The following is a 27,345-nucleotide window of genomic DNA, read 5'->3' as shown; positions in this document are numbered from 1 at the left end:
CCAAACAACCACGTAGAAAACCAAAGTAAAAACTACATAAAAAAAAACTAAAATATAAACTGATACTTACTATACTCTACAATAAGCTGAGTTACTAACAACAAATAATAAATTACAATTCTACGTCGTAAGAAGTATATAATATACTTCCATCTAAACTTTATTCTCTTAGCATATACAGTACTATATACTGCCATAGATAAACCCAACATTAAATTATATACTGTATTGCTGTAAACAACCCTATACTTTATACATTTTAATATAACACTATGTATTATTCAACTCACCCTAATGTGTATCGAAATGGTTTATTACGTCCTTCCAATGATTGCTAAGCCTGAATCCATCTTCTCGGTTAAAATTGTCTCTGTGTTTGTATATGTGGATCGCCTCATGAACGAATCTCTCATGATAGCCAGATGGCTTGCAGAGAACCTCCGTCTTGGAGAAGTCAATGTCATGTGAGCCCACTGAGTTGTAACAGTGGTCTGCCACGGCTGAGGTGTTTGTCCTACCGTGTTTTAGATCAGCTTTATGTTCACGAATGCGGTCTGAGACGTGTCGTTTGGTTTCCCCAATGTAACTGCTACCACAGAGGCAACTTAGTTTGTAGACGCCAGGGTACTGTATGTCTGGAATCACATCTTTTACAGACGGTACCAGATCACGGATTTTATGTACTGTGTTGAATCGGACCTGGATCTTGTGTTTAATCAGGATTTTGGAGATCTTTTTTGTGACCCCAGCAATGTAGGGTAAGGTGATGGTCTTGAAAGGCTCCTCAACAGGATCCTTCTTAATGGTTGGAGTGATGGCTTTGCGGATTGTGTAGTCGGAGTAACCATTAGCCTTAAGAGCTTGGCGTACGTGTTTGAGTTCACTGGAAATGTGTTCATGGTCGGAGATGCATTGGGCTCTATGATATAGAGTCTTGATGAGGGAATTCTTCTGGGATGGATGGTGGTGGGAATCCGGTTTTAGATAAGCATTCGTGTGGGTGGCTTTCCTGTAGACAGAGTGGCTCATTGAACCATCAGGTCTCCTTTTGATTAGGACATCCAAAAAGGGTAGCTTGCCATCATTTTCGACTTCCATGGTGAATCTGATGGCTGGGTGTATGGAATTGATGTGGTCGAGAAATTGGTCTAGAGCAGGCCGGCCATGTGGCCAGATGACAAAAGTGTCGTCTACGTACCTCTTCCATAAGGTCGGGCGTAGAGTGACAGTCTGGATGGCGTCCGTCTCAAATTTCTCCATGAAGATGTTGGCTACAACCGGAGATAGGGGGGAGCCCATTGGGGTGCCCTCAATTTGCTTGTAGAAGGTTCCATTCCAGGTGAAGTATGTATTGGTTAAGCAGTGTCTCACCAGGGGGGGTACCCCAGCATTTAGTCCTTGATGAACCAAGTCTTCAATGATTGCGATGGTGTCGGGCACAGGCACCTTGGTGAACAAGGAAACCACATCAAAACTGACAAGCAGGTCGTCTGGGGACAGGGCAATCCCCTTGATTGTCGATACCAGGTCAGTAGAGTTTAGTACTGCAGAGGTGGTTTTTCCAGTGAAAGGCCGTAGGATTTCGGACAAAAAACGAGCCAGTTTGTAAGTGGGGGAGTTGATAGTAGAGACAATGGGACGAAGAGGTGTATCTTCTTTATGTATCTTTGGCAAGCCGTACAATCTTGGTGGCCTGGCTGCAGAAGGTTTCAACGAGAACTGTTTGGTCTGATCAATTAATGCGGTTGAAGCAGAAATGATGTTGTTGGTTTTGGAGACGAGGCTGTTGGTGGGGTCTCTTTTTATTTTTGTATAGCTGCCATCGTTGAGTAGTTCTTGAAATTTGTTGTTGTATTCTATTTTGTCCATGATGACAGTGGCATTGCCTTTGTCGGCTGAGAGGATGACAATGTCATCCCTCTTTTTTAATTGAGCTAATTCAAAACGCTCATCTTTGCTGATGTTGCTAGCTGGCATCTTAGCGTTTTTGAGGGTTACAGAGATTTCAGATCTTGCTACGTCTGCAGCGATGTGACTCAAGCCCTTGAGAGCTACATCTACTCGAGCAATTATATCATTAACTGGTATGTGTCTAGGTGTGACTGCAAAGTTTAGTCCTTTAGCTAAAACGGATTTCAAACCTTCAGAAATAGGACTGTTACTGCGATTAATTACGACTTTGTTAACATCTAGCTTTTCAATGTGTGGGTCCGGTTTCTTGTTTGAGAGGCGGTTGAATTTGGAATTTTATTACTTCCCTTCTACGTGACTTTACCGAAAGAACCAAGAAGATGAATCCCTGCAGTCACGAAAGCTTTAAATCGAAACATATATGCATTGTTTTGTTGCCAGAAAAAAGGGGAGGGGGGGGCAGAGCTTTGTGACGTCATATTTGAGGGGGGGGGTCTGACTTTTTGTGACGCCGTGTGTCGAGTGGGGGGGGGTCAAAAATCGTCCAAAATCGCGTGACGTCATTTAGGGGCACTGATGAAGGGTTTGTTGGCAGCGATGCGGCCGAGTTGACGAAAGATCCCCCGTATAGCCTTGACAGGCTGTAGGGGCAAGTGCTGTTAGCGAGCAGCACCTATAAAGGCCGGCACGGCACACGAGGGGTGGGTGGCCAACATCCACGCCCGACCGCCTTTGTCTCCCCAGTGGCGATGTTTACTACACACCGCACCGGGTGCTCATTTGAGGCTGAGTCGACCTAGGGGAGACCCAGGGCCGGTTCGGATAATCGTCACCGGTGTTGGCCGTGAGCGGGAATCGAACTCGCGTCGCCGGGTTCGTAGCGCAGCGCTGACCGCTACACCACCGCTCACGGCTCCCTCCCCCATAACCTCATCACCCCCACACCTCATCCCCCACACCCCACACCACATCCCCCCGCACACCACACCCCCCCGCACATCACACCCCCCACATCACACCCCTCATCTCCCACGCATACCACATCACCCCCACACCACATCACCCCCCACACCACATCACACCACCCCCCACACCACATCACCCCCCACACCACATCACCCCCTCACCACATCACCCCCCACACCACACCACCCCCACACCACATCACACCACCCCCCACACCACACCACCCCACACCACATCACCCCCACACCACACCACCCCACACCACATCACCCCCCACACCACACCACCCCCCACACCACATCCACACCGCTCCGTCAAAAGTCCTCCAGTCCACACGCTCGACTCCGCGCTTACCTCGATTCAGTATGGAGGGGTGGGGGGGTTCGTATCCTTCCCGGGGTGGGGGATGGGGGTGGTGGTCCCGGGGGTTCTTCGGGGTCGGGGGGGTTCAAGGGGGTATGGGGGGGGGGTCGAGTCCCGGGGTCCCCTGGGGTTTGGGGGTCTCGTGGTTCCTCCGGTAACCTCCTTGGGATGAACGGGGACGGCCCCGGATGCCAGCACAGAGGGTTTTTTCCCCTCCCTCCCCTCTCCAGATCCACGTTGAACATTCACAACAGCAGAGCTGTTTTAGATTTAAAGCTTTCGTGACTGCAGGGATTCATATTATTGGTTATTTCGGTAAAGTCACGTAGAAGGGAAATAATAAAAATAAAACAATACAATTCTCACGACGTTTCGATTGCAACACAAGCAATCATCAACAGGTGTGAAAACCACAGCAAGAAAATTTGAAAAAAGTTATGTTTTTTATTTGATTTGATTTTGATGCAGTGGATTTCACACTTGATGATGATTGCTTGTGTTGCAATCGAAACGTCGTGAGAATTTGATTGTTTTATTTATATTATTTTATTATTTCCCTTCTACGTGACTTTACCGAAAGAACCAAGAATATGAATCCCTGCAGTCACGAAAGCTTTAAATCAAAAAAAGGTATGGGTCCGTCCATAAATGACGTCACGCATCTGGGGGGGGGGGTTAGATATTTGTGACGATGTGTGACGAGGGGGGGGGTTGAGAAATGTGACGTCACATCAAAATGCGAAACTATAAATAAATATTAATTCAATAGAATTGTTAGAACACTAATTTTTTAAAATTTTCATTAACTATTTGATTATTTAAATTGACTAAGGTCACCTTTTATTTATTCCATGAAAGAGCATTTTTCTTCTCCATGGGAGAATGGAGAAGCATACATTTTGTAACATTTTTTAATGATTGTTATTAAACATTTTGATTCTAATGATTCTACCAGGGCTTTTCATTCTGTGGAATGAATATGTGATTGTTATAATTGTAGTATCAATTTTGCTTCGTTCTACTACAAAGTTTCAAGTATTTTTTTATCGTCTTAATTACTTTTTATATTTTATAATTTTAAGAGAATGTCAATATAATATTCTGAACATCTGCAGTTTTAGTTAGACGTAGAATACTCGAACAAACTATCTTTCCCTTGAGGAACGTTTAATATCAACAGGCTCTCTCCTCTGGTTTAAAATTATTTCAATGAATTAAAAAAGTGTTTTGCGTGTGTTTATCGCCACCTGCAGTCTCAATCACAAGCGTGACACAACCAACATCAGTATCTCGAACGGTGTGCGTATTTGGTCATGCTTGTGACGGATAATTGTTTCATTCAATTTGTGTGCAATTTTTTTTTTACTTCTCGTGCTCATTAACTAAACGAGATGGAACAGATGAGGCAATGCATTGTGGGTAATAACATACTGCCTTTCCGACAGCTGTTTCTTCACCTGAGGACGGCTGCTTGCGTTGTGGCCGAAACGTCGTGAGAATTTAATATTGTTTTATTTTTATTATTTTATTATTTCCCTTCTACGTGACTTTACCGAAAGAACCAAGAATATAATAACATACTATTTTGTCATTTTACCCAGACATGTTTCAGTTTGTATGCATTCACAAGTTATTTTAATATGCAAAAACATGTTTCAGAGCAACTGATTTTATACCATCCAAGTAAAATAAAACCAAGATTTTTGTTCTATCTCAACACACTGAAATTATTACCCACTTCAAAGAGGCACTGCAGCTTTACCCTTTAAAAAAATTTCGTGACCAGTAAATTACACTAAAAGTTTATTTTCTATTATTTAAAACATATATAGCAATAGCTAAATAAAGGCTGTTGAGTGGATAAGCATATGTCTTTCCCCCTGCTACTATGTGCAATGTGTCAGCATATTATGATCATTTTACAAAAAACTAATTCGTTTCTGCTGACATTATTGACTTTTTAAGGGTTTGTCTGTCAGTAAATATACACTAATGGGTAAATGTTCATATGCCAGCTTTACTAGATATTCATCAATTTAGAAAAAATCGTAACATTTAATTTATAAATGTAGTCTCCAACTATGATTCACTCAATCTCCGACCTCTTTGTCTCTCTGTGATAAGGGACCATTGCCCTGATTTTGATAGATGTATGTTCCCTCTTTAGGGAAGTGCTGTAAGCTATTGTGCTGAGTTTTGATATTTGAACGGGATCTATCAAATCATGCCATGAGAATGTGGAATTAATACCACTGGCTCAGGATCGCCAACAGACATGAGCTCCACGTCCGTGCTTGCTTAAGCAGGGATACACTTGACTTTCTAGATTTTAAGTTTTCGTGACTGCCACGATGCATACTCTTTGTTTTTTTTGGTAAAGTCACGTAGGCGAAAAATTCAAATAAATTAAATCACGACGTTTCGGGCGCAACGCAAGCGTCCTTCTTCAGGTGGGGACAACTTAGCGAAAGCACTTTACCAAAAAAAACAAAGAGGATACACTAGACTTGACTGTGAAATAGAAAACAAGAGCTCTGCGCACAGAGTGACGACTCTATCATTACAGGAGAATCCTCACAGTATTACTTTATTAATAAAAAAGACAATCATTTCATTTAAGACAATAAACAAATGTGACTTAACAGTAAACAATACAACGGCTTACAGACTACTGTAGTTATATTTCTTTTATATTGTTTAGCACGGATTTAGTTCGATTATTTAAATACAAACTGTATTTGCAAGCTAGATTTACATGACGTTGCTATCAAAATATCCAAGTGCAGTATACATATTGAACAGCAAACTTAACATCAATGCATCAAACAAATGACATAGACGCATAACAACACAATTGTACTAAGACCAAACAAAGCTAAAACAATACATTATTGTCCTCCATCCAAATTCTTACCAAAATTAAGTGCAAGCCCCAAGGAGAAAAAAAACCCCATCTAAATCATATTTTCACTCCTTGTCATGGCATAAATTTTTGTAACAAACACTGCAAGTGGCCATTAGATTAGCAATTACTGTGTACGAGTTAGAATGTGTAAGTTGTACAAGGGCTGTGATGCCTAGAAATGTCCACATCCTTCCACATGGCCCTCGTCAGCAAAGCCACATTTAGATATGAATCATTATGAGCCATTATCTATTCACTGCTGGATGAAGGCCTCCCAAAGTCGTCACCACCTTTCCTATACTTTGCACTCTTATCGTATTTTTGTATTGTTTGTTTTTGTAATGTTCTGACTCGCCCCTACTGGACATCTGTTAAAAAGAGCTTTATAGCTCATCGGATTCCTGCAGTATAAATTCATATTATGATTCTCATGGTATTGTGATGTAACGATCTATCTAGCTCCTGCACACAAGCTGATTTCATTGCTGTCTCTGTGCTGCATATCCTCTCGTGTCCATTCTCTCCTTTGGTGATATGAATGTGTCGTCAAATTTAATTTGTGTTATAATGTACAACACGAGTACATGTGTGAGGGCAACTGCTGGCCTCAGAGAAAAAACGGAAATGTTATTTCTTCATGTGACATTGAATTACTGAATTATCTCAGAATCAGTCATTTGAATAAATCTAGCCACCCAGCCGTATCAGACTACTTTGAGATGAGCAGCACAGCGCGTCTGCACAGAGAAATGCACGTGTGTACATGTACATTACAATCATCAATGAGAAAAACAATGTGCACGATAGTGGCACTTAACATTGATTACATATCGCATCTGGGCAATGAATTACCCATTGCAAAGGGGCTTACAATTTCAAAATGTTTTTGATCTTACAAAATTAAAATATCAGTCGAGAGGTTCGGCATAATGTAATCTTTTGTTAGTTTGTGGGGCAGTATAGAACATTCGCGTTTTTTGACTCGGTTTAATTGATCTATTATAATTGCCACCCGCGTGCGTCTCCGGACGAAGCAAGGCAGTAGGTTGCTTTCTAAGGTGTCGCACCTCCGATTAGCACGGTTCGCTACGTAGGGTGCGAAAGACGTTCAACATACATACAAAGTTACAAAGTCAAACTAAGGATGTCAGATGAAGATTGCCACCAACTCCAGCAACAGCAATGTGTTTCCCCCCGAGAGCAGTGTCCAGTACCTGCACAGCCTTTCCTATTGGCACATTGCCCAGCACCTGTCACACACACACACAGAGCCATCGACACACAGCACAGCAAGGCAGGTGGGCCGGTCAGAATTACGTACAGGCTGTGAAAGTTTTCAACCTGAACTGCAACACTTGAGCCACCTGAGGCACCAACTTAGATTAAATGCAGAGATTGGGTCCTCCAAGTTAAATGGTGATGTAAACACCCAAACAACGAAACTCTCTTATATATTGTGATGATTCACAAATAGCACGTGATAAAACTGGATGACTAATACCATGTAATGATTTGGTTGATTTTAAATGCATAGAATCCTGTTGTCAATGTTTGTAAATCTACCTCTCTTACGGTGGGATATACAGGTTTAAGGACTTGCATATATTTAGCACTTCAAAATAGCATATCAAGCACTTTTCAATGCAAACTAAAAATACAAAACACCAAGGCGGAAAAAAAGGAATGTTTGTGACTTTTGCATATTATTTGCAAACATCATGAATAATCGAATCTTTCATGCACGATTCAAGGCACATACCGAGACCACAAACATGCATCGTAATCGATTGTTACGTGCTGACATTTTATCACTCAAATAGAGCAAAAATACGATGTGGCTGCATATCCATAAACCTTACAGTACACTACACCACCACATGCAGTAATGCGATCCTTGGTTTAAGCGCCACTTGCAAAGACATTAACCCTTTGCGGTTCTGCAAGTTGTAGGGTGGGTCCCAAACACCGCTGAATCTCGGAACGCGCAAACGGTTCAGCATTCATTTTATTTAGAGAGGCGTAGGGGCCGTTGTTTTTAAAGGCATTGTACTCACCGCAGAGAACCGTAGAGACATGACCGCACTCTATGATAGCTGGCACCAAACTGTACCACATGCCCTCCCGCATGGCCTTGTGGGAGCCTCGGAACCATAAAGATATTTTATTAGTTTGTTCTTCCAGTTCCGTACGTCATCGGAACGGGAAAGGATTCACTGTGGTTTGTTTCACCTGGTCAGTCTTGTAGTTGATGACATGAGCAGTGTTCGTGCCACTGCCACCAGCGATGACAACGTCGCGGCTGCAGAACTGGGCGGCGTACAAGAACTCGCCCTGCTGCGGCTCGCTCGGGATGGGGATCTGCTTCTCCTGCTTGCAGCTGCCAAAGTCCCACAGCTGCAGCGAGTTCTGGGCCACCCATGACGCAGTCAAAACCTTGTTGCCCTGGCAAATGTTAGGCAAACATGTTATGGTTTACTGTCTCTGACTTGTTACTTTTTACAAACTGCATTATTGTGGTACAGTAATAGAGAATAATGTCTTCTCACGTGTACTTGTGACTTATTATTTTAAAACACGAGTGAAATGGGGCATTTCAAATGTATTGTATTATATGAAAAAATAAGAATATGTTTTACCCTTTCTGTTACAATGTTCAAACACCGAATAGATACCATTTGCAATGAATGAGGTCTGCATTAACCACATGTACTTGTGGTGAACATGCAAACAAACACCAGTGTCATACCAGAGAACGTCAAAAGGCGAACAATACAAAAGCCAATTCACATTTCAGGGCATTAATAGCTCGGGGTGAGCAGCTATTTCTGATATATGACACTGGTGAGACTAGGCCATAAAGAAGGCTGTCTCTGGTGTAGGCCAATCAGTTTCAAAGACAATGTATACATTATCAGAGCATGTTTGTTTCCATGTTCACACAAACACGTGTGGCAAATGCAGACTTAATTCCTTGCAAAAGGTACCTATTTGATGATTTAACATCTTAACACCTTTCGATTTAAAGCTTTCGTGACTGCAGGGATTCATCAGGTGGAGAACAGGTCTGTCTCCTCGACAGACCTGTTCTCCACCTGAGGACGGCTGCTTGCGTTGTGGCCGAAACGTCGTGAGAATGATTTTATAATGTTTTATTTTATTATTTTATTATTTCCATTCTACGTGACTTTACCGAAAGAACCAAGAAGATCTTAACACCTGTTTTATTGCCAGAAAGGGTAAAATCTATTCTTATTTGTCATACAATGATACTGGCAAAAAGGTCCCATGTAAAAATAACGATCTGTAAAAACTTACTTTGATGTCGATGCCTGGGCCACATATGTGTGGACCGATGATAAGCTTCCGAGCACAGCTCGGTATCCTCTTGTCCCAGATCTGAGAAAGGAATGTGAGTGCTTACTGCTCTGTTTAAGTTTGAAGAGAGTAATATTCCACTCGGTAAAAGTTAATTATGAAAACAGTTACTTTTAAGGTTTCGTTGCGTGAAGTTTTCTTTGTTGCCATAACATTGTTCTACGTGAAATTGCAGTTAAACAATGTGTACTACGAATCTTACTATTTCAGTAAGATTTCAGATCAAAAACCTCACATTTCTTTTACTCATTACACCCTTTGAAAACTCTTTTGTGTTACCTTAATTCCCTCTTGTCGCAGTGGAAAGTTATATCTTAACCGGTCATGTGCCAGCCCCATTCTCCAATCCACACTGACCAATGTGCTGATGTATAATCAAACAACACCCATGGCCAAAAGGTGTGGGGAGGCCTTCATCCAGCAGTCACGATTATTTTATTATCACCGTACCAAGAGAACGATGTATGTAGATGTAGGCTTAAACATGAGGCTCATTCATTTGATCAGAGACTACATTCCAAACTGAGAGCACTAACCTTCAGAGAGTTGTCCCATCCTCCTGTGACGAAGTAGTGCAATTCTTCAGGATGAAACTTGAGTGCAAATATCCGACGGGAATGCCCACTGGTCAGGCTGATGTCTTCACAGGAAATGTCGGGTGCTTCGTACATATGGACCATCTAGCCAGAGAAATGAGAGATCAGAAACATATACAAACGTCAAGTATGAAGATGAATGTGTAAGGTTTGTTTTTAATCTAGATTTGAAGTTTTCGTGACTGCAGGGATCCATACTCTTTGGTTCTTTCGGTAAAGTCACGTAGGTATAAAATAAATTAAATCATGATGTTTCGGGCGCAACACAAGCGTCCGTCATCAGGTGGGACAATCACAGCAAGAAACAATTGAATAGGTTAGCTCTTGTTATTTAACAATGATCACAGTGGTGTCTTTGGCACCATCTCGCTACTACTGATCGCTGCAATGAATCATGAATGGCACGCAATCTCCACTCTATTTGCCTTGCCCAAATATTCACCGGTGTACCCGCTCATATTTTATCAACACTGTATTTTTTCTTTTTTATTTGCACAGGCTGTGGTTGCTCAGCTGTTCTGTGCAAGTCAGGTGATGCTATCTCAAAAAACACAAACTCGCATTTGGAAAAGGGGATTTTTTTAAATTCAACATTCACACATTTTGCATTGGTGTTTCATATTGTTCAAGGATGCCTCTCGTTTTGTTTTCTTGTTTCTTGTAGTACTGGCCACTGCAACATTACCTGATTTGTTTGACTGTCGTAGACGCGGATGTTCTTATCCTTCCCGCACGTGGCGTAAACGCTTCCATCCAGACAGAAATCAAGTCCATTGATTTCATTTCCTTCCTCTGCAGAAAGAGCACGTGGTCAGCGCAGCCTAACATAGATCACGCTTCACAAAGTGGCATCATGTCCTATAGAAGGAGGAACAGAACGCTGCAAAGTTAAATCATTAACAGTGAGGATAATGGCCCAACGTGTAATGTGTTCATCATGAATTCTGCGAAGTCCCACACAGAGATATGCAAAATGAAGTATTACTGAAGTCAAAGGGGGTTCTAAGAGGGGTGGGGGAGGGGGGTTAGGGTGGCAAAATGAAATTGGAGGGGGGCAAGTGATTATTGTTACCCCCCCAATCCCCAGGTCACTATTCCAAATGAGACTATCTTAGTCGCTTGGGTTCTATCATGGTTAAATAAAATAAACTGAACTGAAAACTGGAATGCCTGAAATTTTTTGACAGCAATTTTATCATTGACCATGTTTGAGATATTTCATGCATGTAAAATTGTGAGTAAATAAATCATATTTACTGATGTATATTTAATTTTACATTAATGTATTATGAAATCTGAGTTTAAAATGCAATCATTTTTGTTTCAGAAATGAGTGGTCTTTGAAAAAATTTGCTGTCTCCGAACTATTTAGCTGGGCGCAGCACTACTAACAGTTCATAAAGACTGCCACACTCTAAAAACAGCAATCCAAAGTTAGACAAAAAGCCTGCTCAAAATTAAATACTGGGACCCCATTGGTCAAATTGACAGTATATGTACTGCATATATATTTTAAAAAATGTGAACATTACTTGCTGAAATATAACTCAATCTTTTCACCAAAAACCAACAAGCCCTCCAAAACGTAACTGGGCCATCTGCTCAATGGGAGCCGCGATTGTGTTCACCCTCATTGATAACCTTCACATACAGCTGCACGCTGTGAAAGAAGACCTTCAGCGATGAACAGGTGACTGATGTGATATTCTAGCACAATGTAAACGTCAGTATATGGGCACTGCTTCTGGAACAAAACTGAGCTGTACTTGTTACACGATGTTTCATGTATAGCAGCCAACATAGTCCATATCATACCACAAAGTTGAAAGCTGACTTAAATTTGATGGGACTGATAAAGCTTAAGTCACACCACCCGATTACCACTCTCATTATATATCAACCTATCCAATCTACTCATGAGACGCAAATTAGTGCTTTTGAACATAAATTAAGTGCATTAATGTGTTCCAACTAATACATAGTGGTTAGCCCGTTATGCTATGAACCCAGAAACCTGAGTTTTATTCCCAACCACAGCAAATATCACTGACGTGTGATGATATCAGAACGGGTTGTAGGTCCTATCTCCCTTTCACCAACCCGCACTGACCACTATGGTCAAATAACCCCAAATCAACATGGCATGGGGGAACAGGTGCCTTCATTCAGCAGTTGATTGACAGAGGTACTGTATGGAAATTAATCACTGTTTCTATTCTAATTTTAATTGTAACATATTAATGTCTAATTTTACTTCTCATACAGGTGGACACAACCATATAAGGTGCCTGCGTGAAGCCGCTGCTTACCAGTGAACGACAGGATACACTCGCTAGTCTCGCTATTGTAAACGTTGACGCTGCCGTCAGCAGACGCGGCCACCAAGAGGTCCATGTTCTTGGGGTGGAAGGCCATGCAGGTGACTGCCTGTCGCTTTGGATGGCCAAGGCACAGGTCTGCCTGTGGGGTTCCTTCCGGAACCCTCAGTACCTAAAGAATAAAAACACCATTGCGAAGAATGACAGTGATGTGTTACATGTAAATGTGTTCTACATGGAGGGTGATGACGAACCCCAATCAAGTAACAATGGTGCAGAGACTGTCATTCAAATGTCTTCAACCGCAGTAAATATTTACAGAGCATGCACATCCCTGAAAGTGTAGCTTTTATGGGGGAAGGCTTCACAGGAAATTCATGTTTGGATCATTTGCTTGAATTAATTCAATTGCGGGATTGCGAGAGACGGTGACAGCTTGGGGGATGCCTCACATTCAGCGGTGGATTGATCAGGTCTGACATTATGCTCGGGGAGCAGGTTACCTGCACAGCCCCATTGCCAAAGCCGACGGCCAGCTTGCGCACGCTGGGGGAGAACTGCAGGCTGTAGATGCCATAGCTGTCCCGGGGCAGGAGCACATGCTGGGGATGCTGCAAGCTCTGCTCCGGCTTCATCAGCTCAAGCTGTTCATTGAGCTCCCTCGCTGTGTTCACCGCCTCCTCGAGCCGTCGCCGAGCCATGCTGCACTCATGCACGAGGGGAACCGCAATCGTTTCAAAGGTAACTTAATGTCATCAAATTGTGGTTGACAGTGGACAGCCCTTTGTCAAACCACTGCTGGAGGCCACTCCATGCCATGCCCAGCATCTTGGGGGTTGTTCGGCAATACTTCACCACACTGCTCAGTGTGGGTTGGTAAAGGGTGGGGAATCCAGGACCTGTTCATGTGGCCCGGATGAAAATCAGGTCACCGGGTTCATATCGTGGGTCTGCTAACCACTGTTCTTCCAGGCAAAAAATGAGTTTTATGATCACAGTTACAGGTTTTTATTGGGGAGAAGTGGTGGTTATCGCAGTGCGATCTGAACGCAGTGACCTGATCTCAATTGATGGCTCTGGCTAACATCAGTGGCGAGCGATATCTGAACAGGGCCTGGGTGTCTCCCTCTGACCAACCAGCACTCACCAGCATGGTGAGTTTGGTCAAATGCACATTCACTGACAAGAGCTTTGGGAGCCCCCAGACAATGACTTTTATGTATTCACACGTATATAAGCGTGAGCTTGTTCTTACTATTGGCCACAGTCATTGTGTTCAGAGCTATAAACAGTATTTATTCGCTCTCCCCAGCAATGTAATCTCACGTAAAAAAAAAAATCAATGTACAGGTACCAATACGATGGGCGAATTACTGTATTAATACTTGTTATTCTTCACGCACGTTTCTGTGTTTAATGCTGACAGAGTGCATTACACTTAAAGAGTGTTTTAGAGTGGTGTGAAGTTACTATCAAATAATACCTTTATCACCAGGTAAGAGCTGTAAAATGAGACCAGAAGTTTCTTTTTTGAAGGAGACCTGGGTGAAAAAAATATCATTAACATAAAAATGCATATTATTGGGTCTTTCGGTAAAGTCACGTAGATAGGTTCAAAGAAAATCATCAAAAATTACAGAAAACTACGACGTTTCGATCGCAACACAAGCGGTCGTCTTATTTTCTTTGAACCTATCTTCGTGACTTTACCGAAAGACCCAAGAATATGAATTCCTTCAGTCACGAAACAATTAAAACGCACGATTAAAGATAGCAGGAGCAACCAGTTATCATGCTGTGAATTGAAAAGTAAAGTTACGAACATCGCAACCGCGAACATCACGACAGCAAAAGGTTATGGGGTGCTACAAATTAAAACTCGGAAATTAACTTCATGAAAAACAAATATCATAACAGCAACAGGTCCTAAAGTGCAAACACCTTTAAAACGCATAAGCATGTGTTAGTTTTAGTTTATGCGATGCTAATTAAAATGTCAATATGAATCATATAGTATGACGACCATAACACTTTTATGATTGTCATCTATTGTGAAGTGGATGCTAACAACCTCCTGTGCATTCATGCACAGAAGCTGGCAATTTGTGTGTCAGTCTCGCGGGCCAATTTAGCAAATTTGAATCCCGAAATGACAAAGTTGACAAATGTTTGTCTCTTCCCAACACACACACACACAGTCTCAAAGACGCGAAGGTGGCCACGTCTCACAGAACCTGAAGCACCACGCATGTGATGATGTCCGACTCTCGCTCCACACACTGGGAGAATCTTACAGAAACTCAATTAATCAACCCCCTCTACAAGAGGCTCCTAAATGTCGTCGGGCACCACGCTGAACATCAACATTATTACGCAGTGGTACTCAAAATAAAAAAAACACACAACAACAACCGAGAGCAGAACCAAAAACCGCGACAACCTTCACGCTTGTACCACCCAGGGACCCTTTGTGTGTTGAGAGGCAATGGGGCAGTGTGGATGAGATCCCGAATCGGGCACAACGGAGTGCACTCAGCCCCATCACCTGGGCCGGCGGGACAGGCAGGCGTGGTGATGTCTAGGGGCTATGTGGGTTTGAGTCTGTGAGTGTGTATGTATGTCTGTGAGTAGTGTAGCGGTTAGCGCGCTGCGCTATGAACCTGGCGACCCGGGTTCAATTCCCGCTCACGGCTAACACCAGTGACGATTATCTGAACCGGTCCTGGGCCTCCCCTAGGTCGACTCGGCCTTAAATGAGTACCTGGTGCGGTGTGTAAACATCGCCACTAGGGAGACAAAGGCGGTCGGGCGTGGTGCTGGCCACCCACCCCCTCGTGTACCGTTCCGGCCTTCATAGGTGCACGCTAACAGCACTTGCCCCTACAGTCTGTTAAGCCTATATGGCGGGTATGTGTGTGTCTCTACGTCTTAGTATCTATGTCTCTGATTACGTCTCTATGCCTCTGTGCGAGTCTCCGGGTCTCACGACTCTGTGTGTCTCAAGGGGTCTATGTCTGTCTCATTCTTCGTGTCTCTGTGTGTGTGTGTCCCTACGAGTCTCTGTGTCTTGAGTAGTGTCTGCGTCTTGAGTGTCTGTGTCTTGAGTAGTATCTACGTATTGGGTGTCTGCGTCTTGAGGAGTGTGTTTTGGGTGTCTGCGTCTTGAGTAGTATCTGTATCTTGGGTGTATGTGTCTTGAGTAGTGTCTGTGTCTTGAGCAGTGTCTGTGTCTTGAGTAGTATCTGTGTCTTGAGTAGTGTCTGTGTTTTGGGTGTCTGTGTCTAGAGTAGTGTCTGCGTCTTGAGTAGTATCTGTGTCTTGAGTAGTGTCTGTGTTTTGGGTGTCTGCGTCTTGAGTAGTGTCTGTGTCTTGAGTAGTATCTGTGTCTTGAGTAGTGTCTGTGTTTTGGGTGTCTGCGTCTTGAGTAGTATCTGTGTCTTGAGTAGTGTCTGTGTTTTGGGTGTCTGTGTCTTGAGTAGTGTCTGTGTCTTGAGTAGTATCTGTGTCTTGAGTAGTGTCTGTGTTTTGGGTGTCTGTGTCTTGAGTAGTGTCTGTGTCTTGAGTAGTATCTGTGTCTTGAGTAGTGTCTATGTTTTGGGTGTCTGTGTCTTGAGTAGTGTCTGCGTCTTGAGTAGTATCTGTGTCTTGAGTAGTGTCTGTGTTTTGGGTGTCTGTGTCTTGAGTAGTATCTGTGTCTTGAGTAGTGTCTGTGTTTTGGGTGTCTGTGTCTTGAGTAGTATCTGTGTCTTGAGTAGTGTCTGTGTTTTGGGTGTCTGCGTCTTGAGTAGTATCTGTGTCTTGAGTAGTGTCTGTGTTTTGGGTGTCTGTGTCTTGAGTAGTATCTGTGTCTTGAGTAGTGTCTGTGTTTTGGGTGTCTGCGTCTTGAGTAGTGTCTGTGTCTTGAGTAGTATCTGTGTCTTGAGTAGTGTCTGTGTTTTGGGTGTCTGCGTCTTGAGTAGTGTCTGTGTCTTGAGTAGTGTCTGTGTCTTGAGTAGTATCTGTGTCTTGAGTAGTGTCTGTGTCTTGAGTAGTATCTGTGTCTTGAGTAGTGTCTGTGTCTTGAGTAGTATCTGTGTCTTGAGCAGTGTCTGTGTCTTGAGTAGTGTCTGTGTCTTGAGTAGTGTCTGTGTCTTGAATAGTGTCTGTGTCTTGAGACGTGTCTGTGTTTTGGGAGTCTGCGTCTTGAGTAGTGTGTTTTGGGTGTCTGCGTCTTGAGGAGTATCTGTATCTTGGGTGTCTGTGTCTTGAGTAGTGTCTGTGTCTTGAGTAGTGTCTGTGTCTTGAATAGTATCTGTGTCTTGAGTAGTGTCTGTGTTTTGGGTGTCTGTGTCTTGAGTAGTATCTGTGTCTTGAGTAGTGTCTGTGTTTTGGGTGTCTGCGTCTTGAGTAGTGTCTGTGTCTTGAGTAGTATCTGTGTCTTGAGTAGTGTCTGTGTTTTGGGTGTCTGCGTCTTGAGTAGTGTCTGTGTCTTGAGTAGTATCTGTGTCTTGAGTAGTGTCTGTGTCTTGAGACGTGTCTGTGTTTTGGGAGTCTGCGTCTTGACGTCTCACCGAGTCGGCTTCTCCCTCCCTGCGACGTCTCTGGGCGCGCGTGGCGCCGTTGCCGTGGCGACGGCCTCGGGCGAGGTCACGTGGCCGCAGCCCTGCACAGTGCACAACCACCACCACCACGGCCACCACCACCACAACCACGGCCACCACCATCGCCACGGCCACCACCATCGCCACGGCCGCCACCACCGCCACGGCCGCCACCAAGGCCACGGCCACCACCACCACCATCACCGCCACCACGGCCACCACCACCGCCACCACCACGGCCTCCACCAAGTAGACGCCACCGACTCGTTGGGACTAAACACCCCCGACTACCCCACTGAATAAACACCAAAACACGCTCCTGGGCACGGGCAGTCTGCGCTCCTTCGAGGGAGGAATCGCACAATTCCAGGAACTCTCCCTCCCGAAGCCCTCTCCGTGGACAGCGGACGTCCACAGTGGCATTCTGCTCCTTATTCTTTGTTCTTTCGGTAAAGTCACGTAGAAGGGAAATAATAAAATAGTCGAAAATAAAACAATAAGAACATTTTCTCGCTGTGGTTTTCACACCTGATGATGATTGATCGTGTTCCAATCGAAACGTCGTGAGAATTTTATTGTTTTATTTTTTATAATTGTATTATTTCCCTTCTACGTGACTTTACCGAAAGAACCAACAATATGGATCCCGATTTAAAGCTTTCGTGACTGCAGGGATTCATCTTCTTGGTTCTTTCGGTAAAGTCACGTATAATGGACAGACCTGCTCTCCACCTGAGGACGGCTGCTTGCGTTGTGGCCGAAACGTCGTGAGAATTATTTTATAATGTTTTATTTTTTATTATTTTATTATTTCCATTCTACGTGACTTTACCGAAAGAACCAATGATATGAATCCCTACAGTCACGAAAGCTTTAAATCGAAATTCTTCTCCTTTCGTACGGCTTTGTGAAAAGCAACAGTGGCATTTAGTTTCGCCGTGGTGGTCACACGCACGGGACATGTACGACACATCTCATGGCGTTGAGACTTCATCGCCAAATCCATCGGCCGTGATGGATCGACTGCTGGATGAAGGCCTCTAAAAGCTCCATCTCTCGCGGGACGTACTCTCAGATTCTATTATTAATGACCATTAAACATTTCCACGCGATTAGCCACTTTGTTGAGCTATCATTTGTGGCCAGGTGGCTTCTGAAAAAACACATTCCTGCGGAGGGAGCTGGTAGGAACGTTGGGTTGCTCGGTCAATGGCCAGGGTCAACGGCGGCGTGGTGTATTCCACAAATATGCCCGACTGTGAGGGCGGGCACAAGCCGGCGTGAGTAGGTTAAACGTTGAGTTTTATAAGGGCACCACGGGGTGACCAGCCCCTCCCCACCCAGCCCCTCCCCACCCTCCACACCCAGCCCCTTCCTGCACTACGGACGGACACAATAATCCCCTGTGGGCTGGTGGAACCAGTGGGTTCCTACCAGTATAAGTTTAATTCGTCAGTGGGCTTGGTAAGATAAAACAAAATTGTTTCGCTCTATTAGTGTACATTGTTTTAAAGTGCTTTGTTTACCTTTCCTATACGTTGCACTCCGATCGTGTTTTTGTTTTGTTTTGTTTCTGACACGCCCCCTACTGGACATCTGTGAGAAAGAGCTTTGCAGCTCATCGGATTCCTCCTGTATAAATACAAATTGTGATTCTGATCTTTGACAGCCGTGACACAAGCCTCAGTGACTTGTATTTACACACATGCGTATGTTCTCTAAGCCAAGTTTTTACTATTTTCTATCACGCAATTTGAGTTTCAATCACAGCACCTGGACCGTGTACGTGAGATTTGACAAGCGTTAAACATAAGCAACATTAGTTTTTTTAAAGTCATTAACATTGAGTCGGCGACTTAGACACTTGCCGCAGAGGTTCGCGGTTCAAACCAGCGGCCGCCCTGGTCAATACTGCGGTACGGAATAACCGCAACTATAATACTACAAGCCGCCTGCTTCGCTGTGGACGTCAAAGATTCCCTCCCGCCATTAGCAAGGGGGGGCCATCGTGTGCAGGCTTTTAAATTTAAAAAAATTAGAATGGAAAAAATGACACCGCAAAATTGACCCAATTGGGATTAGCCGTAACAACAATCATCGTCCTCACCCCCAACTCCGACCTCCCTCTCTACGAGCAGACTAAATGGTGACTCTTGCAAATCAGACGGATCCTGGTCCCCTGAGTTCTCACCCGGGTTAAACAAAATAAACTCGACTCGCCTTGGATGAGAAACTGAATCCCATAGCAACCACTGTACGAGAGTGAAAAAAAACCCCAAAGCCATTGAATCGATTCCTGAGAATCGATGCAACTCACCTACCGCCGCGTGCACTTTAAAGCGGAATCGACCGCGGGGACTAAATCGCCGCGGTCGATTCCCACCGGTGTGACGGCTCTAACACGCGTAGCAGGAAGAATCGAATCGATTGTAATTCGTTATAAAAATCGATTTCACTTTTCCGTGCGGGTCACGTGGCGAAGGAAGGGGGGTTTGGCTGCTGCCGTCACTTGAGGCGCTGTGATAAAATTTTCCTCTCCAATATTCATCGCGTTTCATTGATCTCGCGCGTTGCTCTACGCCTCATCGAAACCCCTGCCGGCTCCCGCAGTCGCCTCGCGCCAGCGGAGAAGCAGCCCCGTCCCACCCCTCCCACCTCTGTCGGCGGAACGCAGCAAGAGGTGAAAGTGGTGAGCATCTATCTCCGCACTGTACGCCGACGACATCGCCGCCACACTCGCACGCCTCCTGCCTCGGTGCCGCGAGTGGACGGATTTGGCCTGGCCATGCTACTGTGGAGTTTCCTTACACCCGCCCTCCCCCCCCCCACACACCAGCAGGTCGCAAGCAGAGTTGAGACGCCGCGAGTGGACAGACTCTGCCTGGCCATGCTACTGTGGAGTTTCCTTACACCTCCCCCCCACACCAGCAGGTCGCGAGCAGGGTTGAGACGCCGCGGGTGCCACGAGTGGACGGACTCGGCCTGGCCATGCTACTGTGGAGTTTCCTTACACCCCCCCCTACACACCAGCGGGTCGCACGCCGCGTCTGCGTTGTTGTTTCGAGGCGCGTTCGTGACGGGTGATGGTGGTGCAACTTAAAGCGCCGCTGTTAGTCGCTCTGCTGTCGTGCTCTGTGTGTGGATGGACAGAATACGGAGTTCACACCACACACGGTACTATTTAGTTCCTACGCGTTTGTCCGGGAAGCTTTGCTGCATAAGAACTAGTGCGAACGCATGAACGTATTATTTTATTGTTTCCCTTCTACGTGACTTTACCGAAAGATTCTAGATTTGAAGCTTTCGTGACTGCAAGGATTCATACTCTTAGGTTTTTTCGGTAAAGTCACGTAGGTAAAAAATAAATAATAATATAAATATTTCTATTATTATTTATATTATTTATATTTGTTATTTACGTGACTTTACCGAAAAAACCCAAGAGTATTTACCGAAAGAACCAAGAATATGAATCCCTGCAGTCACGAAAGCTTTAAATCGAAATTTAACGTATAACAACGACTGTATTGGCAAGCCCATTGTTGCGTACACCCGTGCCGCACACGAACTGCTGCCTGCCGCTGGGGGTCCCCTTGACCAAACTATGGCAGTGCGTGTGGATATGCTTGAGTTGAGGTGTGATGCAAAGCCCCCTTTGAGTTTGCTGAGGAATGTAAGCGCCATGTAAATGATTACAGTACTTTGAATAGCGATTGATCCACATGGATGTACCGGCCTGGTCATGGGAATGTGGAGTGTCCACCATTGGCTTTTGAGCGTCGGGCTATTGCCGGAGCAGGTAGAATCTGGGACGTTATGTAACTGGTCACCCTGTGAACCTGCAGCATTGGTGATGTCGGGAAATGTGATATGCAGCGGCACACTGGCACTGCTTGTAGTGAGAGCGATTCTACATCTCCGCTGTTTAAGTGTTGGTGGTACTAATGAGGTGTTATTCACCATTCTGCGTTCTCTCTTTTATACCTTGTTATCTCATCTGTACTGGTTTTCTTTTTTTCTCTCCAAATGGGGTGAAGCCCGTGTTTGCGTTATTCGCTCGTTCCGTCTCCATCGGAGGAATCCGATGAGCTATGAAGCTCTTTTTCACAGATGTCCAGGATGGGCGGGTCGGCAATTATTATCGCTAACTAAACGCTTCCGATGACAAACGCATGGTTGAAAGCGTTATACGGTCTTTTGCTATGTCACCTGTAGAGCCCATGTGCACAATCTCATCGGTATTGGTTTGTCCTGTTATATTTATCAGTGTGTGATACATTCCACTGATATCGATAACGTGTACAGGTAGTACATTACTGTACTGATGAGGCATAGTGTACTCTCCATTATTACATACGAGACGTAGTGGAGTCTCCGCACCAAATGCTGACGGGGCCTCATTGAGAGATTCCTCTGGCTTGCATTTGGTGCGGTGGTTAAATTCTCATCATGCGTTGGCCATGTTCGCTGCCTTTTCCTGATAGCGGACAGGACGAGGCAAGGAAGAGGAGGGAGTGTTGTAATCTGCAGGCATTGCAGATTGGATTAACAGAGCACCCGTTTTGCGCTTGTGTTACTAGGTGGACAATTATGGGTGATACAAAAGGATTGAGTTTTAGGAGAGATTGATTTATGGAGAGCAGCATTCTATGGATAGGCTGACCTTCGCCATGTGAATGTGGCATTTTCATCACTTGCTTGGCATACAGTGGACGTCAGTACTTCTCCCTTGCTTGTGTGAGGCAAGGCAGTAACAAAACTCTACAGTCGTCGAGGGTTTATAGGCAGCGCAGAGAGAGGATGCAGTAAAAAAAAAGAACGCGTTAACATAAATCATGTTTACATTGATCATATCAAGGCATAAGACAACGTATTTTTTCTTAAAAATCTGATTTGAAGATGAGCCTTCTGCCTGACAGTGCAGATAGTCCAGGGGGAGTGAGTCTCAAGAAATGGAGGCCGTGGTTTGGCACGTGACACATCAACAATCATCGACGACAGCGGTGTTTAACATTCTCCGAGATGACTTTATGATGGCGAGCGAGTGGGTAGAGGTTGATAGAAAGTACGTAAAAAAACACCTTAGTTGATGGACGAAGAGCACCTGGAGGGTTGCATTGATTGTGACAAGGTAGTTCGAGGCAATTCCCTCCTGGGGTCTTAAATACATTGAGGGCAAAAGGCTTGCAACCCACAACTTGGCTGGGGTCCTGAGCGGAGTCTAAAAGCTGATTGAGCACTCTCTCTACCAATGACAATGAGATCGCTGCATGCAGAGCCATTGCTCCCAGTCCCTGTGTTGTATAGGCAATGCTATTTTTTTTCCGAAACTAGTCAATGAAGGTACCTTGCTAGGTTGCTAGGTAAAGTAGGAGGTGGTCTGTTCCTTGTTTAAATCAATTACGAGCCAGGCATTTTGCAACCGAGATATTTAAAAACATATTTTTCAATGCAAGCACTCATACTAGGTGCTTGGTAAAAACACTTTATAAACTGGTTTCAAATTAAATCAGTGGTTTGTGAATTGGTATCTTTGATAACGGCCGTTTTTCACACCGCAGTTTGAGGAGTGGAAGCCGGCAAATCCACTTTGCGACATTTACTTCTTTCACCTGTCCACAGGTAACGGGAAGACCTCCTTTGAGCCTCCATTGGGTCTTTGGACACTCGCAGTAGGCGAGATTGGTGCACAGTGTTGGGTTTGGTAAAAAGTTGTCTTGGTAAGACTTTTTTAGGGGTGGAGAGTTTCATGTTTTCTTTAACTTAAGAATCCGTGTTATTCAAAATATTAATGCAAAATTCCAGCGCTAATGTTTGGACTGTCAAGAGTTTAAACAATCTCTATACTTAGGACCAGAACCGTTACTGCCAGGCATCGTTTCTTCCTTGGGCAGCCGTCATTGTGTGTGACACCATCCCGCTGCAAATTCTCAGCATTTAATTTTCACTGACTTTTAAGAGACTCTTAAAGGCCCCACCACCTCTTTTTCGCCCAGCTTTTGAGCTCTGCCGAGTTTGGCTCCGGGAGTTATGGTCATTTACATCTGTGAAATATTGTGTGCGTTTATAAATTGCCTTGTGTATAACAATCTCATGCATTATAACTCTTCTTCTTAATGTCCACAGACATCCTTAACCCAGAATATTGTACTACGAGTTGACCAGAACATGGCGGGACAGCAAATGGGTTTGTGAAGCCATTGTAGTTTTTTTAGTGTTGTTCCCTGATGTGCATGCACTTCCTCTGTGTACAAAGCAGCCCCTACAATGAATGGCAGTGGACTCTCGTGGATTAAGATCCTCCTGCCAGATCTGAGGTAGTTGTAAAAGTAATTACTGCAGCATTGCTAGCTCAAATTACAATTACATTGTGACTGCATTTCATGCCAAATGACACAGTCACAATTGTAATCGACCCCAGGCCTGCCGACTCCTGAAAAATGAAGATGGCTGATGCTTTGTGTGAATGAATGACGTGAATTTATACCATGTAAATTATTTAGTCTCGCGTGCAGCTGTAACAGCGGCAAGTGGTATGATAGCGTTTAGCGCACTGCGCTACGAACCCGGTGACCCGAGTTCGATTCCTGCTCACGGCCAACACTGGTGACGACTATCTGAACTAGGCATGGGCCTAGATCTACTGAGCCTCAAATGGGTATCTTGTGTGGTGTGTAAACATCACCACTGAGGAGACAAAGACAGACGCCGATAGTGCTGGGCACCCACCCCCTTGTTTACCGTGTCGGCCTGCATAGGTGCTCGCTGACAGCACTTGCTCCAACAGTCTGTTAAGGCTACAGGTGTACAGCAGCTCTGGTATTGGCGGTGGTGAACGTGACGCTGTTTTCCACCGACGCCCGTGTAGGTGCAGCTATGGTGCTGGTCGAGGGCATCGCGGACGAGGTGCTGGTGGTATGCACCGCGGCGCTCGGCTTCGCCACGCTCGCCGTCGTCTGGTTCTCCACGAGCATGGCCGACAGCTGGGGCCGCACGGGGCCTGCAGACGCTCGGGGACGGCCCCCGCAGGCCGCACCGCACACCGCACCGCACACCGCACCGCAGCCAGCCAACCGCAGCAGCGGCGACGGCGGCGGTGGTGCGAGCCCCGAACCAAGCCACGACGCTTCGGCCACCGGTGGCAGCGGTAACACGGGGGAAGCGGCCGGTGATGCTAACAGCCAGTCGGACACGCATGGCAGCGGCTCGGTTGAAGGCGGTTCATCATCCTCGCACGTAGGAGACCATGGTTTGCCATCGCAAGTGCGAAGCAGCAGTAGTCCCAGCCACTCCCCGGTGTTGCGCAGGAGAGCCGAGGACCAGCGGAGCGGCGGCAGTGCGGAATCGCTGGAAGAGGCTGTGAACAGCAGTAGTGCAGCTCCCGAAGGTGACAGACTAATCCAGATCCGGCTCAAGTTTTTGAATGAAACTGAGAGAATCGTCAGAGTCCGGCCTAGTGACACCATTGGACATTTTAAAAGGTATTTTTGTTCTACTTGCTTTTAACTGCTATGCATCTGCGCTCTGGAACTCCCTCCACATCACCTCTGCCTCGTCCCCTCTCCCTGCTTTTATGTTTATCCCTTGCCTTCAACTGTACCTTTCAATCCCCTTCATGGCTTCCTTCCTCTCCTTTCCTATCTATATCCCTCCCTTTCCCTCCCATTCTTCCTTTAATTCTGCACTCTGAGACAATTGTTATAATTATCGGTGCATTACAAATGTAAATTGTTTCGGGTTTACCAAGTAAATACACGCGTTGTGCGATTTTTACTGTACGCCGTGTATGGATGTTAAAAAAAAAACTGAAAGTTCTGACGAGTTTTCATTCGTGCCGCGGTGCGAACTTCAGCGTGGAGTTCCCCGGACAGGAGGAGCAGGTGCGGCTGATTTACCAGGGGCGCCTGCTGCATGACGACAGCCGGCCCCTCTCCTCGTACGGCCTGCACCACGGCTGCGTGCTGCACTGCCACATATCGCAGCGGCCCACGGCACCTCCCTCCGCGGGCTGGAACGCCCGCATCAACGCCGCGCTCGCCGACCCCAACGCGGACGGCCTGAACTTGGGGGGGCTCATGCTGCCCCTGTTCCTGCTGATGCTGGTCGTGGTGTGGTACACGCGAATCGCCTACAAGCAGCTCTTCACCGCGCCCGCCACGGTCTCGCTGGTCGGGGTCACCGTCATCTTCAGCGTCATCGCCTTCAACACTTACAGACGATGAGCCCCAGAGCCCTGGGCCTCGCAACGCTCGTGACAACGTCTTAAATGCTACACATTCGTTTTCTGTAGTGCCTGCCAGTGTTGAGATGCACGCGTACTGTGGGCTTACGCAGCGGTGCTTAAATTCTCCGAAAAGACGCGACGCGGCCTGGCGTTGCGAGTCTTTGCCGTCGCTTGCGCAGTGTCCTCTTGTGAGTGCGCGTTGTCGATGCCCCGCTGTGCCGGGTTACATCGTAACCTCGGAAGCTGCGCCATGTACCTTTGCCCACCAGAATTTAAGCACTGCTGATAACGGTACTTGTAACAAAGCATGCACTTTTCACAGCGCCCATTAATTATATTATCAAACATGTCAAAAGGCCATTTTTTATATGAATATAAAGGGGCGAATGCTTGAATAATGCTCAGCGGGATGCAATGAGGCGGAGCTTCTGTTTGAATAACTTTAAACAGTACATGCACACGTTTTCACCTAATTATACTATATTTACTGCTTCAAAATAATTTTAAATAGCGCTTATTAAGTTCATATTTTTATTATTAGTGTACTATAACAATGTGTATCCATGTTCAATGTGCACCCGAAGTCATTGGGGTGATGACATTTATCACACGTAATCACTGGCTATTCCCATGGGCAGAGATAGGCTTCTCTTTGTAGGAGCGAGAAAGTGAACTCGAGAGATTTAGCAAATTTCCATGCTTGCGAGTCGGCACACGTGACTACTATGTATGACTCCTACTCGGAAAGCCAGCCAGCCGATGCAGAAACCAATGCAAGCAGGCACAAGGCCAGCAATTTACGATGGCGTGCCTCTTCGGGGGGGCGGCGGGGGACCGTTTGCATTTATAAGTGCCCTTTTTTTGTGTTTCTGCACGCAACGTGTGTTCATGACCACCTCGGGCAGGCTGTAGCCAGTCACTCTTGACAGCCTGCAGTCCATTACGTAAACAGTGGTGTGCAGGGATAAAGCCCCCCCCACCACCCCCCCGGATTTATCTCTGTTCATCCCCTTTCCAATCCCCATCCACTCTCCTCCCTCGCCCATTCCCCCGTGAGGCCGAGTGACTGGGCCAAGCAAGGATGCGCCTTCGTTATGCAGTGGTCTGGGTGAGGTCAAAGGTTATCGGGATGGCGTTCAAAGCAGTGTTTTAAAACTTCGTCTTCAACAATAAATAATGTAATTGGAGTTGAGTTATGTTTGAATAAAATATTTCTGTAATGAGCCTTTCCATTGTGTTAACACAACATGCTTTGGTTGTTGAGGCAGTGACGTTTTGTGGCCATACTTTAATGACCACTAGCATTGTCAACCTTATTAAGGTTGTCTGATCAGAGCCAGCTCTTGGCTTCCCGAGCTACGTGTGATGTCACGAATCCACTCGCGGTCAAGGGAAAACCACGGACCTCGTTTTGGCCACTTGATATACTTGTATATAAAATTATTTGACACCCATGTAGTAAACAACTGTTGGATTACATTCAAATGTTTTCCAATGTTGCCTCATTAAGGTGACGCTTGTTGCCATGCTAGCACTTTCAAATGTATTTTTATTGTTGTAGAGGAAAGCCGTCTTTTAGGCCTTAATTGATATTGGCAATTGTATTTACATTGTTGCTGGCAGTGCATTTACTATCAGCAACTATGGCAACTTTGTATGCCCATGGCAAGTAAAAAATGTTGAAAATTTAAAGATTGGGACCTTTTTGCCAGTATCAAAAGTATGAAAAAATAAGAATAGGTTTTACCCTTTCTGGCAATAAAACAGGTGTTAAGATGCTTAAACACCAAATAGAAACCTTTAGCAAGGAATCAATTCTGCATTAACCACACGTACTTGTGGTTAACATGCTCTGATATGGAATTGTCTTCGAAACTTATTGGCCTACACCAGACAGCCTTCTTTAGCGCATAAAGAAGGCTCTGGTGTAGGCCAATCAATTTCAAAGACTGCATATATTATCAGAGCATGTTCACCACAATTACGTGTGGTTAATGCAGACTTGATTCCTTGCAAAAGGTTTATTTGGAGTTTGAACATCTTAACACCTGTTATTTCCAGAGGGTAAAACCTATTTTTTATATATGGCAAAAGATTGGTCCTCAAA

The 27,345-nt window shown here is 45.2% G+C and overlaps 2 protein-coding genes across 7 annotated transcripts; one reads left to right on the top strand and one right to left on the bottom strand.

Annotated features, from left to right (window-relative positions):
• Window positions 1-5,899: 5,899 nt before the first annotated feature.
• Window positions 5,900-19,252, bottom strand: LOC144944646 (uncharacterized). Of its 6 annotated transcripts, none has more exons than XM_078873002.1 (10): window positions 19,122-19,252; window positions 18,541-18,646; window positions 13,918-13,936; window positions 12,938-13,136; window positions 12,426-12,606; window positions 10,802-10,908; window positions 10,057-10,200; window positions 9,461-9,541; window positions 8,375-8,587; window positions 5,900-7,395 (listed from the first exon to the last, which is right to left on the bottom strand). In XM_078873002.1, the coding sequence occupies exons 4-10, from the start codon at window positions 13,133-13,135 to the stop codon at window positions 7,279-7,281; spliced, it is 1,041 nt and encodes a 346-aa protein (XP_078729128.1). In that variant the 5' UTR covers window position 13,136; window positions 13,918-13,936; window positions 18,541-18,646; window positions 19,122-19,252; the 3' UTR covers window positions 5,900-7,278. The 6 variants fall into 6 exon arrangements, with proteins under 6 accessions (XP_078729128.1, XP_078729126.1, XP_078729129.1 ...); XM_078873000.1 differs by lacking the exon at window positions 19,122-19,252 and adding an exon at window positions 16,985-17,076 and having other exon boundaries at window positions 13,918-13,975; window positions 18,541-18,586; XM_078873003.1 differs by lacking the exon at window positions 19,122-19,252 and having other exon boundaries at window positions 18,541-19,007.
• Window positions 19,253-19,488: 236 nt separating this feature from the next.
• On the top strand, window positions 19,489-26,468 carry TMUB2 (transmembrane and ubiquitin like domain containing 2). Its single transcript, XM_078872678.1, has 3 exons — window positions 19,489-19,703; window positions 23,883-24,495; window positions 24,867-26,468. The coding sequence occupies exons 2-3, from the start codon at window positions 23,891-23,893 to the stop codon at window positions 25,234-25,236; spliced, it is 975 nt and encodes a 324-aa protein (XP_078728804.1). The 5' UTR covers window positions 19,489-19,703; window positions 23,883-23,890; the 3' UTR covers window positions 25,237-26,468.
• The last annotated feature ends 877 nt before the right edge of the window (window positions 26,469-27,345 follow it).

The sequence above is a fragment of the Lampetra fluviatilis genome, chromosome 35, assembly GCF_964198595.1.
Source record: "Lampetra fluviatilis chromosome 35, kcLamFluv1.1, whole genome shotgun sequence".
In the NCBI taxonomy this organism is placed as follows: domain Eukaryota; kingdom Metazoa; phylum Chordata; class Hyperoartia; order Petromyzontiformes; family Petromyzontidae; genus Lampetra; species Lampetra fluviatilis.
This window is presented reverse-complemented; position numbering and strand designations above follow the sequence as displayed.